The following is a 19087-nucleotide window of genomic DNA, read 5'->3' as shown; positions in this document are numbered from 1 at the left end:
GTCAAGGAAGCACATCACCCAAGAGGCGTAACTCAGGGGAGGGTGGAAGGAGCCGTGGGGTGGGGGCAGCTCTGTGGGAGAAGTCTAGGAGGGGAGCAAGCAGTGTGTCGGATCGGGAGCTGGTAGAACGCTGGTGCCCACTGGCGATACCAGATGCAGGTAACGGGCAGAGACACTTCCTGACGACTAGCCGGTTCCCTGCTTTTCTTCCTTCTCCTGATCTCCCACAGTCCCGGGCTTCCTCATCTCCTCAGAACCAACCACATCTAACCATGAATGCACAGCAAAAGGAAAGAGCAGTGACCTCCACACAAGTGTTTAAGAAGTTCCTGGTAGAGGTATATACAATTGTCCTTCACCATCTGTGATGGTGAGTGCTCTGTCTTGTGGCTGAAAGATCCCAAACTCGATAGGTCTCTTGTTATAGATGCTCCTGTGGTTTGTAGTTGTTGAAGCTCTCTGCCTGCCCTCGACCATGACGTCCAGTGACAACAGCCAGGCAGCTCTGCCTTCTCTGCTGTTAATGGAGCTCAGCAGGGGGACTCCGGACCCTGACACCTGCCCTGCCTGCCAGGCCGCCCCGGGCAGCTGAGTGACGTTCCTGTCGCAGCATCACACATCCTTTATGCTGGTCTCTTACGGGGGAAGGAAATATTTGTCAAGTACTTTCTCTGTGCCAAACGTTATGCCAAATACTTTGGATCAGGTTTTACTTTGATGAATTCTCCTGACCTTAAGTTTCTCTGTCTGTCTCCATTCTGACACAGGAGGAAACTGAGTCTTAGAGGTCAAATATCTGGTCCAAGTTCATATTTGTTAATTAAACAAATATTTATTGTGTGCTTACTGTATATTCATTCAACCAATATTCATTGTGTGCCCCCTGCAAGGCAGTGCTACTGCATACTACGTGCTAGAGATTAAATGATCATTCGTTTTACTGAAAACTCCAGGAGCAGCAAGGCAGACAGACAAATAGGATTACACTGCTTGTTTATACATCCTGATGAGGGCTGTGTGTTGGGGTGGGGGGGGTGGGGAGAGCTGGGCACAGAGAGCTTTCCCAGGACCACGAAATCGGACTGATGATAACTAAAGGATGCTGCTGCTGCTGCTAAGTCGCTTCAGTTGTGTCCAACTCTGTGCGACCCCATAGACGGCAGCCCATCAGGGTCCTCCGTCCCTGGGATTCTCCAGGCAAGAACACTGGAGTGGGTTGCCATTTCCTTCTCCAATGCATGAAAGTGAAAAGTGAAAGTGAAGTCGCTCAGTCGTGTCTGACTCTGTGCGACCCCGTGGACTTCAGCCTACCAGGCTCCTCCGTCCATGGGATTTTCCAGGCAAGAGAACTGGAGTGGGGTGTCATTGCCTTCTCCGAACTAAAGGATAGGAAGCAGTTAAGATGCATGGTGGGAGGCAGGGAGAACTCCAGGTGGAGGGAACACCTGGGCAAAGATGTGGGCGAGGGAGAAACCAGGAGGCAGGAGGGCCTCAGAGTGGCAGGGGAGGGGAAGGGCAACATGAAACGAAGCTAAAAAAGCATCGAACAACAACAACAAAAATGCAAGGCTTTTGCTTTTCATTCCAGAAGAAAAGGAAGACATTCAAGGGGCGACACAAGAAGACTGTCTTCTGTGTATCTCTCTGGTGCCGAGCAGAGGACCAGACAGGTGTGGTATATGGAGGGGGTGGTCTAGCAGGACAGTGTGACAATATCCAGGTGAGTGGTCACAACAGCTCAGGTACCGGGGTGGTTAATGGAGAGCAATGGATGCGTGCAGGAGAAATCTGAAAGGTAATGGTGACGGGATTGAGTGATGAACTGAATACGGAGGAGAAATACAGGAGATTGGAAGATGACTCCAAAGCTTCAGGGTTGCAAGAATGGACGGAGAGTGAGTCAGAAAACCCAGATGAGCAGGTGTGTGTCTGGATCATGAGTCTGATTCTGGATATGCGGAATCTGAGAAGCTTTGGAGACATGACGGATGATAATGTCAAGTGGACGTGATTTTTCAGTTTGAGGCTCAGAGGCGAGCAGGCTGCGTCCTGACCTACAAACCAATGACTCACCGCCAAGAGGCACTGAAACCACGTGCATCAGGACTTCCGTGGTGGTCCAGCGGTCAGGACCCTGTCTGCCATTGCAGGGGACACAGATTCAATGCCTGGTCCGGGAAGACCCCACAATTCGGAGGGGCAACGAGGCCCAGGCACCACAACTACCAAGCCTGTACTCTAGAGCCCTCTGGCCGCGGCTGCTGAAGCCCATGTGCCCCACATCCTCTGCTCGGCAGCAAGCCGCTGCGATGGGAAGCCCACACACAGCAACCAGACAGCAGCCCCCCGCTCACCACAGCTAGAGAAAGCCTGAGTGCGGCAATGAAGACCCAGCGCAGCCAAAAGTAAACAAATAAAAAAATTTAAATGCTTGTAAATATGTATACATTTTAAAAAGACACGTGTGTGGGTAAAATCCTCAGCTGAAGCTGAAGCTTTTCTTCTTACTCTATGTTTTCTCTCTCCAGGGTCTTCAATGCTGCACTCAGGCTTTCTCTAGCTGTGGTGAGCAGGAGGCTACTGTCTAGCTGGACTGGACTGAAGGACTGATGCTGAAGCTGACACTCCAATACTCTGGCCACATGATGGGAAGAACTGACTCATTTGAAAAGACCCTGATGCTGGGAAAGATTGAAGGCGGGAGGAGAAGGGGATGACAGAGGATGATAGTTGGATGGCATCACCGACACGATGGACATGAGTTTGAGTAAGCTCCAGGAGTTGGTGATGGACAGAGAGGCTGGCATGCTGCAGTCCATGGGGTTGCAAAGAGTTGGACATGACTGAGCAACTGAACTGAACTGAACTGAAGAAGAAAAGCGACTTAGGACCATGCCTTAAGCAATTCCAATCTTTAATGTCGGGTCAAAGAGGATGAGCCTGTGAGGAAAACTTGGGCTGAGAGAATCAGATCACAGGTCAAGGAGGAGAAGATGAAGAAAATCAAAGGCATCGAAGAGGCACATGGCTTTATTCAGCAACCTGTTCTCACCGATCACTTCCGCAAGGGCTATTCTGGTGATGGGAAGAATGGATTAGAGTCACATAGCTCCTCCCCAGCATGCGGGGAGCAGAAATAGGGGCCCTGGGCTCTGAAGCCTTTTCAGAGAAATTCCTTCTTCTCTTTTTTCAACAATTATTTCATAGGACCTGGGAAGTGTTGCTGCTCTCTCCATAGGGTACCCTCCTCCTCTGAAGATGGTGATGTCAAGCCACATGAGCTGATAGTGACGCCGTACCCAACAATGGTCCAGCCGGGGGCGGATGTGCCCAAGGAGCCCTGGCTTCCATGGGTCAGCCCGGCTCATCCTCTTTGACCTCGTATCCATTAGAATGCTGTGCTTCATCCCATATACTACTCAGGTTTCCCTGCTCATCCTTGTGTCTAGATTTTTATAACGTGCTTGCTGAGCACATGTATCTCCTGCATTCTCTGTTCTTATCAAAACCAGTCCTGAAAAGATTCAGAGACCACCACAAAGGTGATTTCCCACGGAGTCACTGCTGATGAAGAGACAGCTTCATTCATTAGGACTGATCAGGGTAGGCAACGGGTCTTGGACCTATTTACCTTGCAGGAGTTTCGTGTCGTTTGGCCAACGTCTGGTTACACGCTGACTCAACTGCGTGTGAAAGAAAAGAACTGCTGGTGGAAATCAGCAAAGCGCTCTACACCTCACACAGCTACCAGGACCCAAACGCCCTGCAGTGGGCCCAGAAGTGTGATCTTCCCTTTGGGTCTAGGAGGCATCTGGGTATCCACTTCGCCTCATTGGTCTACAGCTAAAAGAGCTGGTGCCTGATTCATTAACTGATGAAGCGCTCCCATGCTTTTCTCTTTTAACTTCTAGGGTCTAACATGCTTCTTCTGCATATCACAGGGCTGTCGTGCACTCAAATACTCCACAATAAGCAGCTTGGCAGGAGTTGGCATAACTTTCTATTGGGACCTGAAACCCAGTAACACCTCAGCCTTATTATTTATGCTCGTGGCATGAGTACTCGTGATTAGGGCCCTGGGGCTTGGTTTGGGATTCGACGACGGGGGTATGTGGCGATGAGATGACCCCAGTCTCTGGGGAGCTTCGGGAGGCTGGCGATGAAAGGTTAACAGGAGCGTGTGTTTCAGAAGCGCGCCCTCTATGGGATGATACAGGAACTGCGTCGAAGTTAAGTCCCGCGACATTTACAGTTCTCCGAAGGCTCCTCACGCTCCAGCCCAGGGGGCATGTCTGAGGTTGCCGGTCCTTTCATCCTGTATCCATCCTTCTGTTTCTCAGAAGCCCCGTGGCTCAGGGCACAGGGGTATATTTATGTTAAGTAACATCTGTTATGCAAGAGATCAAAAGCTAAGTAGCTTAAGATAAGGTTTTCCATGATTTCTTTTTTCCCTGTATGCTTGCTTGCTTGCTTTTCAAAATTGCCATTCATAAAATCATATTCAGTTCATAAAAGGATTTTCTGGTTCTTTCGACTACAAGCTTTCTTCCTTCCATTGATTTATTTGCTTTCTATTAGGAACACGCTGGACCACAGAAGCTGGCCCCAGCGGCCCAAGCAACTTGTAGATTGGGGGACCAGCAAGTACAGTTACACCAAGACTCAGACCCCTTGGTCTGCACTCTGGCTCTCCATGGCCTTACCATCCTGCCTGGCACAATACCCAGGCATTCTGTCCTGTGTCCTTTACCCTGACTTTTGGGCTGCTGTGCAAACTTCATTTAAAAAAAAAAAAATAGCTCTCTGGCTGTGCTTGGGTATTTTTTTCTCATTTTAAGAGATCATACTGGGAACTTAAAACAAAAGCATTAGAAATTTCAAATTCAATGAAGGCCACTAGCATGGTAGTCACATACTATGTCAAATTCCGACTTATCCCACCATCCCCAGTCCTGAGACACACACACACACATTCCTTCTTCTTATATAACTCACTGACCCAAAAGGAATCATTTGCAAAAGATGGGTGTCTATCCAAAGAAAACATTAACTCTTTTCCGTAAGAACTCATCTCAACAAATTTATCCTCAAGTATGTCTTTGGCAGAGTTGAATGAACTCATGAACATCTCATAGACCAAGATCTTGGAGGCTCAATATCCCTGGGCATTTTCTCCATCACATCCAGTTCCCACCTAAGGAATTCAGGAGGGCCAAGAAATGATTTGGAAGCACCGAGCTGACCCAGAAAAAGCCTGAGTCATGACCCCAGGGTTGATCGTAACCCCGGGCAGCGCACAGTAGGAGCGCTCTCATTACCCATGCTGCAGGAACTCATCTGACAAGTGGCTCCGCAGATTCCCTGGCTACTTGCAGGATTACAGGGTAAGAGACCTAATGATAGTTTGTTTCGGAGGAGACCAAGGTCCAGGGAGAATGAAGTAGTAGCTCCAAGTCATACAAAACCCATCTGGGACTAAGATTCAGGACTTCTGACTTCCATCCAGTGCTCCTCATACTGCCCTACAAGGCTCCACTTACTGCCTCTATTTCATCCTTTTAAAAGAGAATATCTGCATTCGTCCATCCAATTCATTCATGCATCTCTCCATCTAGCTATCTGACCAATCCACCCATCCCGGCACCCACCCATCACTCATTTCTCCATTCCATTCATTTATTTATCCATCCATCCATCCATCCTTGCATCCACCCATCATTCATTTCTCCAATTCATTTATTTATCCATCAATCATCCATCCATCCATTTTTCATCCATCTACCCACCCATCCATCCATCCTTGCATCCATCCATCATCCATTTCACAAATCTATCCATCCATTCATTTTCCATCCATCCATCCTTGCATCCATCCATCATTATTTACTCAATCCACTCATTTATCCATCCATCCATCCATCCACTCATCCATCATCCATTCATCCCTTACTGTCTGTATTTCCCACCTGCAGATCGACAGGAACTCTGAGCACCTGCCTGGGACTCACCTGTTATCATATCTCCTGGGGCAGCTTTGTCCCAGTCCACAATGACAAATGAGTGGCAGCCTTCCACCGCGACCACAGTGATGTTGCGGGGGACATGCTGAGGAGGTGTGTCACTTTTCTTCAGGTCATTTGGAATGATTTCATCCAGGCTGTCCACTTGGAAGTGATCCAGAGCATCAGTCAGAGAGCATGGGGCGGACGGGTCTTTATTTAGGTATGTCACGTAAGGAGCTGGAAGAGAACAAAGATACCCGGTTGGGTTGCTGAAGGCTTTCTCTGAGGGCAGAAACACGATGCCTGATCCATGGAGTAGACCCAACATTCAGTCTGTTTCTGCTAAACATCCAGAGTCATCAGCTCTCAGGCCAAACACAAGTGCTCATCCATAGCTCTCCTGAAAGGATCCACGTATTTATTATATCTTTCAATCTGGTGGTTTCAAAAGATCCCATTGCCCCATCAACATCGATGCCCTCATAGTGGTTTTGAAACCTCTCCAAACTACAATTTAATGTCTAATAGAAGTCTGCGGCATTTGCCATTCCTATGTCCTCAAACTTGGAAAGGTACAATTGAATCCAATTTGGAGTTCTCTCAATACATTTCATTCTCTAGACTGTCTTGGGACCAGGAAAAAAAAAAACATACACCAGCCAAGATGTACAACCTTAGCCTCAGTCCTGGCTGACCTCCCCTGGGACATCAGGGGACTCACATGACCCCCTGGAATGTCTGCATAGGCCAGGCCTGAACAACCTTCTACAACACTACCGTTCAGAACGATAACAGCGACTCACATTTATGGATAGCTTCAAGCTTTTCCCACACACATGGTCTCAGCAGATACAAGGGCCCCAGGATTAAGGCAGGATAAGAACTGATAACCCACGCTCCAGCTGAGCCTACCGGTGCTGAGAAGGAGCCCACAAGACTTCTTATTATATATGCACTAGAACTTAGAAAAGCCAAGGGATTGGATTTGGGGCTTTATACCTTCAATACGCCCAAGCGCTCCCAAGTAACAGTTCCTAGAACTTGCTAAACATCCCATTGCCTCTCTTCGTACAGCCTCTCATTCCCAGTGGCTGTTAGAACTGAAAGCTATTTTTACGGTCCTCTGTTTTCCAATAATCCGTACAAAATTAGGCGTTTCGAGCTTGTGCATGGATTTGATCAGGAAGTTTGGGGGAGCTGTCTACTGTGCTTTATAAAGTTATAGGCATATGAAAACAGCCAGACAATAGTAAGCATTTCAGTCTTTGAAGAGGTCTTCGGAACAGCTAATAATAGCACTGAAAGCATTTCAATTTCTGTCATGGAACCACAGAGAGAAAAGTCAGAACATTTGGTGAATTCAGCCAGGCCGCGGCATGCCAGGGGCCAGCATTACCACTGGCCTCAGGAATCCTCCTTCCAATTAAGATTCTTGTTCTTCAAGTACGAGTAGTTCAGACACTCAATACTACATCTTGGCTGGCAAGAGTTGTTCTTTGCTGATGGCAGAACATTTGCTTTGGAAACAGAAAAGTGTGATATTAGTTTAAGCTGTTGCCTGTCTCCACTCAGTAATAAATTATTTTTTTCCACTTAGTGATATGTTAATCTGCCTTGTTAGCAAAGTTCATTAAGGGCATGGGAAAAGAAGGCTCCCAAAGGGAATGAAATACAGTTTAGTGACATAGAATTTCTTCCTGAAACTGTTTTAATAACTGAGAAAGAGGAATACGGTCAATTTCTAGATCACAAGTTCTTGAGGCTAATGAAAACTATAGGAAATAACCTCAAGAAAACAGCTTCAGCTCTTTGAGACTGTAAGATATACTAGTAGCTCAATTCATCAATCTGCTCATCTTTTAGGACGAAGTTAACAAACAACACGCAGGGGCTTCCCTGGCAGTCCAGTGGCTAAGACGCCATGCTCCCAAAGCAGGGGACCTGGGTTTGATACCTGGTCGGGGAACTAGATCCCATATGCCACCACTAAGACCCAAAGCAGCCTAAATAAATAAGTAAAACAATAAAACAAACAAACAAAACCAATGTGCAGGCAAGGCCTAGTAAAAGTCTCATCTCAGAAAAGTTGGCTATAACAAAAATACTTATATTTCCAGGACTTGATGATTATTAAGTGTCTCTTACTCTTCGTCTACACAAGGCAGCCTCTCTAAACTCTGCTCCATCAGATACCAAATGTTCTCCTGCGAGCCTGCTCCCCTGACTTCTGCAGAGAGCAAGTTCACGTTTAGAAAGCATCTAAACAGGACTGACGCACTGACACGCCCAAGTGGAAACCTCACCCTGGGAAAAACCTCTGCTCCAAACGAGCTGCCACGGCCAAGCCGAGAGACGCGTTCTGCTCTTCTTCAAAGGATGAGAGCTACAAACTCATGCTTCTCTGATTAAGGAACTTCTACTTACCGACAAAACGTTTCTTCCCAGCCAGATCAAATTCTTCTTCGGGGTAGGAACTGATGGAGCCTTCAGGCGGGATGACGGCGGGCGTGGTGGTGGTGGTGGTGGTTGTCGGGGGCTGGGTGGTGGGCGGTGGCGCCGAGGTCTCAACTTCGTAATCTGAAATGATACAATGGTTTTGTAACTGGGCACGTCCAGAAAACGGCGCCATGCGCCATCAAAAGATACTTTAAGATTGAACTCGACACTAAAGTGCATATGCACATAAACAGATTCTTAGAATTGGAGAAGGAAATGGCACCCCACTCCAGTACTCTTGCCTCGAGAATTCCGTGAACAGAGGAGCCTGGTGGGCTGCCGTCCATGGGGTCGCACAGAGTCGGACGCGACTGACGCGACTTAGCATGCATGCATGCATTAGAGAAGGAAATGGCAACCCACTCCAGTGTTCTTGCCTGGAGAATCCCAGGGACGGGGGAGCCTGGTGGGCTGCCGTCTATGGGGTCGCACAGAGTCGGACAGGGCTGAAGCGACTTAGTAGCAGCAGCAGACTCTAGAATAAACGCTATGCCTGAACAGAATTTGTTGCTAACAAAACAATACTGCCCCCCGCCCCGCCATTTTTCAGTCCTTAGGGAAAAGCAGCAGCAGGTAGAAGAAAGGAAGGAAAAAAGTAAAAAAAGAAACATACATGACAAGAAAAATGAGATTTTTGGAATCAAAGCTGGACAGAACCTTAGAACTTACCCAGGTTAGCATGCTCCTGTTACTGGTCCATAACCATTCTCTGCCTAAACAGTTTTCCCTTTTAAAGCCATAAGAGTCACACAAGAAAAGAAATCTGATTTTTAAAAAAAATTTGTCACCTGTGTATGGGTTATTTTCTGAGGGGGAGGTGGGACTAATCCTATTGAGAGAACTAATCCATTAACAAAAAAGAAAAGAAAATTCTGCTCCCTTTTCAACAGCTCCAAATCATAGGGTTTTATTTCCAAAGGTGCTAAGAAAACTTCCTTTGCTTTCTCACATCTGCTGTTTTTCTTTCAAGTCTGATTTTTTTTTTTAAACTGGGGATTAAACCACTACATTGAAGATCGTGACTGCATCAGAGGTGACGTTATTCCCACATTTGTGACTGAAGAACCTTGAATCTACAACCAGCAGCCAGCAGACTGAGCACATTAGTGAGGCTGACACCCCAAGTGTCAAAGGCTGCGAAGGGGACAAGCTTTCTACGGGAATTTCCTTCCATTTCGGAGGCAATTTACAAAACACAAGAACAACCACAGGGAGTAAGTATAATCACAGCAGTGATTACAATGAATGGAGTGACCAGACGCCATGCAAAGCAAGCCTCTTCTTCATCTTAGAAACTTCACCTTCACTTGAAAAATTCTGATTTTTTAAAAAAATCAGCACATCTACCGCATTGCTTTTTTAATGTAATTAGAAAAGGACAGGAAAGAATGAGAGTGAGAAGAGCCAAGAAGGGAAGCTGGAACTGGGTTAAATTAAGTCGTTTTCACTAACGTGGATGGGCAGGGGAGGGGGGCTCAGACTGAAGTAACTCCAGAATTTCCAAAAGAAGGAGGAGAAGGTTTGGGAAGGAGGGAAACAGAAATTGAGACCATCCACTTAGCCCACCACGCCTTCCCAGGGCTTCCCAGGTTGCTCAGTACTGATAAGTCTGCCTGCCAAGCCGGAAGTCACAGGAGACATGGGTTCAGTCCCTGGGTGGAGAAGATCCCCGGGAGAAGGGAATGGCAACCCACTCCGGTATGCTTGTCTGGAGAATTCCATGGACAGAGGAGTCTGGTGGGCTAACAATCCATGGGGTCGCAGAGCCAGACAAGACTGAGCGACTGTGCACGCACTTAGTAAGGAACATCAGCCTCTCTCATCAGAAAAGTACCCCCAGCGATGTGCTTGGACTCATACCTTCATCATAGATGACGTACGCCTCTTCTGTGGGCTCTGCCGTGTCCGTCTCCAGCCCCGAGAACTCATCTAGGAAGGAGAAGGCAAGGGCAGTCAGCAAATGCCCCGGGCTCTCTTCTCAGCATGGCGCCAGGGGCACGGCGATCCAGCCCCGTGCGGCTGGCTTCCAGGGGGATAAGCCTCCCCTGCCAGGGCCGCCTCAGCTTCCTCAGGAGGAAGAGCCTCAGAACGCGGAGGTGGAACATTCTCTGCTTTGTGCTCAGGCGGTGCACTGGAAAAGACACCTCCCTGCGCTCCCGACCTTCCAGCAGAGGGCGCTCTTCCGGACTTGGGGGTGAGGGCGCGAAGAGGGAGGGAGGGAAGGAGCGGGGGAGGGGGGCAGGCCTGAGAACAGACGTTCTCCGACGGCAGGGAACTCCACTGTTCATGGCCTTTGGTGGCTCAGACTGCAGAGACTCTGCCGGCAAGGTGGGAGACCCAGGTTCGTCCCAGGGTGGGGAAGATCCCCTGCAGAATGGAATGGCTACCCACTCCAGCATTCTCGCCTGGAGAAGTCCATGGACAGAGGAGCCTGAAGAGCTGCAAGTCCATGGGCTCGCAAAGAACAGGACACAACTGAGCGACTCACTTTGATTTTTCACTCATTCTCTCCATCCCCTGGTCTTGCCGCTCACATGATCCTGGTGCCCTCCTGCCTCTCCTCTGTTCTATTCTGGCTTCGCTGCTCCCTCTAAGCTTCCATCCCCTCTCAGTGACTCAGGAGCTAAATCTGTAATGATTAGAACTTCTTAACTTGCCTATGAAGTTTGGAAATAATATTCCAATGATTATAAACATCTCTTTACAAACAAGTTGGGTTTTATTTATAAAGCCCCTAGATCTGCTATGACTACAGAATTATCCTATACATGCAACCTGTAGACTTTTTTTTTTTTGCAATCTGTAGTCTTTTATATCTGATTTTTTTTTTTATCCACCAGGAAGCCCTAATTATAAGAACCATTGCTCAAATGATTATTATTAATGGTTTCCCAGGTGGCTCAGCAGTAAAGAATCCACCTGCAGTTCAGGGGATGCAGGAGACGTGGTTTGATCCCTGAGTCAGGAAGATCCCCTGAAGAAAGAAATAGCATCTCACTCCAGTATTCTTGCCTGAGAAATATCATAGAGAGAGGAGCCTGGAGGGTTACAGTCCATGAAGAGAACTGAAACTTGCTCAGTCGTGTCCGACTCTTTGCGACCCCATGTACTATACAGTGTATGGAATTTTCCAGGCCAGAATACTGAAATGGGTAGCCTTTCCCTTCTCCAGGGGATCTTCCCGACCCACGGATCAAACCCAGGTCTCCCGCATTGCGAGCGAATTACCAGCTGAACCATCAGGGAAGCCCAGGAATACTGGAGTGGTTAGCCTATCCCTTCTCCAGCAGATCTTCCCGACCCAGGAATCGAACCTGGATCTCCTGCATTGCAGGTGGATTCTTTACCAGCAGAGCTACTAGGGAAGATCTTAGAGTCCATAGGGGTCGCGAAAGAGTCAGACACAACTTAGTGACTAAAAACAACAACAAAACTAAGAGCATGGATGAAAACTTGATTCAAACAAGTGAGTGATTGAAGCAAAAAAACAGGTTTTTTGCCTCCACGAGCTGGGTACTGCTTTAAGCAGAAGCTGTTTTGGGAAGATGGGAGGAAATCCATACATGACTTCTCTGCTTGGGGGAGACAGATGCAGCTAAAAAAGGAGATCCTTTCTCTGCAGTTAGTGAAATATTGAGGCAAAAGATTTCCTAATTTAAAAAAAAAAAAGGTTCAGAAGAATTCCTTCACTTCCTTTGACCTGAAGCCACAGCAAATTATACAGAACTCTCAATCCAAGGCACACTTAAGAGGCAGAGAGGGTGAGTGAGGAGACAGGAAGGATGTATCACATGCCTTTGGGGCATCGGGTACTGTCAGTTATATATTGTTTGAGTTAATCCTCACATAAATCTCCAGATACGTGGGGTTAATTATACCCACTTCTCAGCCAAGGACACCAAGGATTTATAACACGCCTGGAGTCACACAGCTGGTAAAGGACAAAGAGCTAAAACAGAACTGAAACTGCAAGGCCTCGGTTCCAGACTTTATACTTCATCAACCTGCCTCCACTGTTTAAAAGTTGGACGAACCCGTCTTTTGCTTGTAAACCTTCAGGCACTTTATTAGAATCATCATTTCTGCAGCATAATGAAGGGGGAATAGAACTAGAAAAGTATATAAACCCCTTTCACTAAAAAATTACAAGCACCAATTTTGAATTTTGTGTATGGTTAGGAAATAACTGATCATTCCCCTGAAATATTCCAATAGAACCCTTCTATTAGGCTTTTTTGAGCCTACTTTGAATCACTTCATGAATGTGATGCTGCCAGAACAACTCCAGCAGCGGAGGACAGTGGCAACCTCGCCTCGCCTGTCTGGCCCCTCTGGATCGTAGTGAAAAGCCCTGTAGACACCTGAGGCCCATGAGATGTATGGGCCTCCTCACCATGGAGGTGGTGATGCTGGGTGTGTTCTGATGTGGCCAGCAAATGTCATCAAAGAGAGGTGGTAAAAGATCCACCCTTTAGGACGGGCATTTTGAGAAAAACGATTAGACAAGATTTTTTTTTTCCCAGTTCATTCCAATGTCAATATGCCTGGATCCAAGAGGAATTACTTCTGGGCTGGTTTAAATCAGAGTTTTCGAGTTCACACCACCTAGCATTTGGGGTTATCTTGCTGTTGTTTTCCATGACACCATTTTCTTTCCCTTGTCTATTAACTTTCAAGAATATAGTCTCTTGTGGCTTATTATCAGCTCAGATTCATTTCATTTCATTATTATTTTTGGTCAGGTCAAAATGAATAAATTGTACAACTTTTGCAGTCCAGAGTGAATGAGAAAGAGGGCAAGTCTAGGGCCTCCTCTATGGATTCCTGATACCAAGTACAATTCCTTAAGGAGCTGAAGCACTCCGGTCCAGCACCAGACCACAGAAACCAAGCCTTTCACCTGCGAACCTGGATCACTTCTTGAGACAAGTGACTGTTGAGTCTTCTGGCAAAAGTAAACATCTTACTGAGTGATTCAGTGCTCCTTTTTTTTTTTAAAACCAAATAAAGTCAGAGATAATTTTTCTAAAATAGCACCATCTTGATTCCAAGTCAAAGAAACTTCCAGATGTAATGAAACAGATTTACTTTTTTTTTTGAAAAGCTGACCCTCAGAATTTGCCCCACCTGAATGCCAATTTGGACTATCTGGAGCTACATATAACTGAATGTTTTTAAGCCAAACCAAAATCGATGTCAAAAGCTTCCACCTCTTCAAATAAAAGTAGCAGCCAGCCACCAACCATGTGGTACAGTTTATATATGTATATTTTTCGAGTAGCTTTATCCAAACAGTCATGAAATTAAAAAAAAAAAAAAAAAATAGAGTGCAAAATGTTTGGGTCTTAGTTCCAGAGATTTAAAAAAAAAAAAAAAAAAAACTGTTAAAGTAGATTTTTCATTAACAGTTTGGAGAGAAGGTAAATTATAGTCATTTGAAACCCAAGGATATTTGCAGATTATTTGGTTGGTCCAGCTCAGGTGAACTTTCAGTTATTCTCTTTGTATTTTCTGTCTTGCGAGTGAGCTGTGACAGGAGGGAACTGTTTTCCATAATGACTGATGTTCTTCTAAAATATTCCCCAAGGTCATGTTACAAATTATTGAAGATGTTCAGCTGGCGTATAACATTTCCAAATACACACGATACCATCAGATCCGCTGTCAAAATGGAACCTGAAAAAAAAGGATCACTGGTAAAAAAAGACTTCTCAAAAGACTTTCTAACTTCTCCAGGAGCATGCCTATGGCTCAGGGTATGGTTTAGATATTCAAAGATGCATAACTGGGTACCACAGGAATCTGAGATGAAACAGAGGATGCTGTCTCTACTGCAAGGATTTTATTACTTAGTAGAGGAGTCACAGCAAGCAAAAAATTGTGCATGCATGTGTGTGTGTGTGTGTGTGTGTGTGTGTGTGTGTGTGTGTGTGTGTAAAGAGAGAAAAGGTGTCAATACACTGGAAACAAACATATAATATGCATTTATGCATACAGGAATATGTGTAACTATGGTATCTAGGAAAAAATGCTTAAATTACTGAATAATTTAATGACACAAGGTTATTCCCAGAACACTGTTAAAGCAGCGTTTTCAAGGAAAAGAGGGGACTATAAGACCAGGAGAGCCAAGACTAAGATATTTGAAAAGATGATTTTTTAAATTGGAGGCTAGAAACCTAAATGCTCATCGATAGAGGAATGGATAAAAAAGATGAAGAATATTACTCAGGCATTAAAAAGAATGAAATCCTGCAGTTTGCAGCAACATCAATAAACCTGGAAAGTGTCATATCCAGTGAAGTAAGTCAGATAGAGAAGGAAAAACATTGTATGACATCCTTTATATGTGAGATCTAAAAAGAAATGACACAGATGAACTTACAAATTATTCAAAGGCAAATGAACTCATGGTTGCCGGGGGTGGGGGGGGGCAGGGGGGGTGGGAGTGGGAAGGGAAGGGATAGTCAGGGAGTTTGGGATGGTCATGTACACACTGCTATAGTTATTAATACAACGGATAACCAGCAAGGACTTACTGTACAGCTCAACGTTATGTGCCAGCCTGCATGGGAGGGGATTTTGGGGGAGTATGGATACATGTACATGTACATGTGTTGCTGAGTCCCTTCACTGATCTCCTGAACTTACCACAACATTGTTAACTGGCTCTACTGCAATATAAAATAAAAGTCAAAAAAAAATTGGAGGTCTAGAAAGAAAATGTTAGGACTTTGCCAACGGAAGGTAATGACAAACGGTTGGCTAGCTGGGGGCTGAGGAGGGGAGTCTCAGAAGGGCAGGTATTTTCACAGTGATCACAGCAGAGGGTCTAAGTCAGCATCCTTACAACAATTTCGGGTGACCAGGCTGCAAAGCTCCATGGCCAAAATGCACTTGGTAAAAGGCACACCTGTGTACCCACGGAACCCCAGAACCTGTGAGTGTACATTGTGGACTGAACTACAGTGGTCCCTCGGTGCACATGGGGAATTGGCCCAGAAGCCCCTGCGAATACCAAAACCCATGGATGCCTAAGTTCCTCCTATAAAATAGTGTAGTACAAGGAATCCAAGCTACAATGGCTAGAATGAAAAAAACAGATAATAACAAGTGCTGGTGAAGATGGAGAGAAGCTGGATGCCTCATACATTTCTGGCGGGGAATGCAAATAGTGCAGCTGCTGTGGACAACGGTTTAGCGCTTCCTCGAAAAGTTAAACATAAAGCAAATATCGTATATTAACACATATATATGAGATCTAAAAAAATGGTACCGATGAACCTATCTGCAGAACAGAAATAGAGACAAAGACATAGAGAACAGACTTACAGACACAGTAGGGGAAGGGGAGGGTGGGATGAATTGAGAGAGTAGCATTGAAACATACACTGTCATATGTAAAACAGATAGCTCGTGGGAAGCTGCTGTGTTATACAGGGAGCTCCACTTGGTACTCTGTGAGAACCCAGCAAGGCAGGACGGGGCGGGAGGTGGGGGGGAGGTTCAAAAAGGAGAGGATGTATGTATGATCCACACTGTTGTATGGCAGAAACCAATACCACATTGTAAAGCAATTATCCTCCCACTAAAATTCTTCAAAAACTAGTAGGGAGACAAGTTAAACACAGTTACCAACCAACAAAACAACTCTACACAAGCGACTTCAAAACAGACATTTAAAAAAAAAAAATGTGTCCACAAATGTTCACAGCAGCATTTCATAGTAGACTAAATGGATAAAATGTGGTCTTTCCACACAATGGAGTATTAGTCAGCAATAAAAGAATGAAGTACAGATAACTTGAAAACAAACTATGCTAAGTGAAAGAAGCCAGACACAAAAGGACACATTTCACACGGGATTCCATTTACACAAAATGTCCAGAACAGACAAATAGAGAGATAGAAAGGAGATGAGCGGTTCCCGGAGCTGGGAGGAGCAGGAACGGGGAGCGACTACTAATGAGTATAAGGTTTGTTCACGGGGTGATGAAAATATTCTGGGACTTGATAACGGTGAAAGTTGCACAACTCTATGAATACGCTAAACTCTGTACACTTTAAAAGGGTGAACTTTCTGGCATGTGACTTTTATGTCAAGAAAGCTATTATTAAAGATGTTTTTCATAAATAGAAACAACTATGATTAGAAATAATATCAGGAAGAAAATATTTAATGAAATTGTTAGTGGAGCAGCAGAAATGAAAAAGGAAGGTAAGCCGTAGTGAAGCATTTTTAAATAATAAATTATGGACATGTAATTAAGATATAGTGCTCTCCCCAGATTTAACTTTTTCCAAGACTTTGTCCTTATTTTCAAAATGCTATCTAGAGGGAAACTATTACTAACCTTAGACACTAATTTGGCTTAGGCTAGGCTATCAGACAAATGCACAGGAGTAAAGTAAAAAAATATACATCTCTATCATGATTTGCAAAGAAAAGAAGAAACAAAAATATCAAGAATCAGACTTTAATGGCAACTAAAAGTCCGAAATTACAAAGTAAATGAAAAGAACATGAAAAGAAATGAAAAGACCTATATAAAAGCAAAAGAAAATTTAAAATATTAATAATAATAGTAGTAGTAGTAATTAGAAGCAAATCCAAACAGCAACTCTTCTGTTTATAACCTATTAGTAAAGAACATACTTCAATTAAATAATAGCCACACCAATGTATGCTGAAGAAGCCAAGGAAAGTACAAGATACTTTCATACCAGAAACCCAAAGGTAAATTCAAATTTGTACTCACTTGTAATTGGCAGTGTGAGAATTTTCTTCCCGATCGTCCTCTTCAGTATGTTCCTGTTCTTTGGTGTGAATTTTTCAGATACATCAGGTGTTCCTGTTCATTTGGAACTTTTTCATGGAAAGACTAACTTCAAGCAGAATTCTCAACTTGGAGACAGCATTCACGTTCAGATTGGTTAGGTTTGAATGATGGTGCGCTACAAATTCAGGGAACGCGTGTGATTCCTGAAATGAAGGGTCTTCACTCTGCATTAGCTTAAAAAGACAGAAGCTTTACAGCCTGCAGGGCAATTCATTTCAGCCTGAGGGGAAGGAGATGAATTTGCCTTCTGGAGCCTGAGGCAAATACAGATGACCTCCCCCCAAGCAGCGCGAACAAGGACAAGCAGAAAAGATGATGGCATCTCAGCTCCACCGTGACTTGGCCCAAAGTGTCTCCAGGTTCTGTTCTTTAGGGGAGCAGTGGAGGGGTGTTCTCAGTAAGAAGACCCAGCAGGGACACGGGACAGCTGGGACCAGGTGTCCCAGATCGGGAAAGGGCTCAGTCGTAGCCAGTGGACAGCCCCGCTCCCATGAGAGCCAAGTCATGTAAGCATAAGCATCTTTCAAAGGGAAAGAAGTGAAAGTGTTAGTCGTTCAGTCATGTCTGACTCTTCGCAATCCCATGGACTGTAGCCCACCAGGCTCCTCTGTCCATGGAATTCTCCAGGCAAGAATACTGGAGTGGGTTGCCATTTCCTTCTCCAGGGGATCTTCCTGACCCAGGGATCAAACCCAGGTCTCCTGCACTGCAGGCAGATTCTTTATCGTCTGAGGGATTGCTGTTCAAACATGCTTGGGAAATACTACTATTCTTGGAAATTCACAATGAGACTATTCAGTGGTGAGTCCAACAGTCAGAAATTCCCTTAACTTTGTCTGAATCACATAGCTAATCACAGAACCTTTTCTCTAAATTATTATTATAACAAGTACTAATCTACTAGTGGAAATGGCAACCCACTCCAGTATTCTTGCCTGGGGAATCCCGTGGACAGAGGAGCCCGGCGGCTACAGACCACAGGGTCACAAAGAGTCGGACATGACTGAGGCAACTTGGCATGCACGCACGATCTACAAATATCCAGTGGAATACACTTTGGGAAACGCTGGTCCAAACCAACAATGTCTCATGTTTCAAATTTTTGACTCGGTGGGGACAAGGGTTGCCAGATAAAACAGAGGAAGCCCACTTAGATCTGAAGTTGTATGCCTCACTCACTGCATCCAGTAGGCTCTGCAACCCCCCTCTGAAATGCCACTCTACCACGTGAGTTATCAACAGAACGAAGATGGTTACCTTCCTCAGGGTAGCACTCCGGAACCCCACGTGAGCCCATTATGAGGTTTCCATCTTCATCATGCCGTTCCAGGGTCCCGGGGGGACAGGTGGGGACGGGGGTTGTAGGCTCCGGGGTGGTGGTGGTGGTGGTTGTCTGGGTCGTGGTTCGGGTGGTCGTTGGGCGAGTGGTGGTCGTGGTTGGCCGAGGGGTCGTGGTGGGCCGACGGGTCGTGGTGGGCCAACGGGTCGTGGTGGTAGGTCTCGTGGTTGTGATGGGGGCACGGGTGGTTGTTCTGATGACCTCCAAGCCCACCAGGGGCTTGCCTCCAAGACTCAAAATGGGTTTATCCTGGGCACTGGCCAAGGGTTTGGCATGGCGCCCCTGTCCAAAGAGCGGGAGGCCGTCGGGGCTCACCACAGGAGTCCCTCCCAGATCTGAAACGAAATCAAATAAAAGCTATGCAGCCAGGTGAAACAATCTGGGGAAGTAAAAAGCAAGTGGAAAGTATC

At 45.7% G+C, this 19087-nt stretch overlaps 1 protein-coding gene across 1 annotated transcript in view; it reads right to left on the bottom strand.

The window, feature by feature from the left end:
• FNDC1 (fibronectin type III domain containing 1) overlaps window positions 1-19087 on the bottom strand; it is a 112246-nt gene that overhangs the window by 17929 nt on the left and 75230 nt on the right. The window contains exons 14-17 of the mRNA XM_061130167.1: window positions 18596-19012; window positions 10359-10427; window positions 8427-8579; window positions 6009-6239 (exon numbers count right to left, since the gene is read on the bottom strand). Coding sequence (XP_060986150.1) covers window positions 6009-6239; window positions 8427-8579; window positions 10359-10427; window positions 18596-19012 — 870 coding nt within the window. The remainder of the gene's footprint in view (window positions 1-6008; window positions 6240-8426; window positions 8580-10358; window positions 10428-18595; window positions 19013-19087) is intronic.

This window comes from Dama dama, chromosome 26 (assembly GCF_033118175.1).
Source record: "Dama dama isolate Ldn47 chromosome 26, ASM3311817v1, whole genome shotgun sequence".
In the NCBI taxonomy this organism is placed as follows: Eukaryota; Metazoa; Chordata; class Mammalia; order Artiodactyla; family Cervidae; genus Dama; species Dama dama.
The sequence above is the reverse complement of the archived record's forward strand: the minus strand, read 5'-3'. Positions and strand labels throughout refer to the sequence as shown.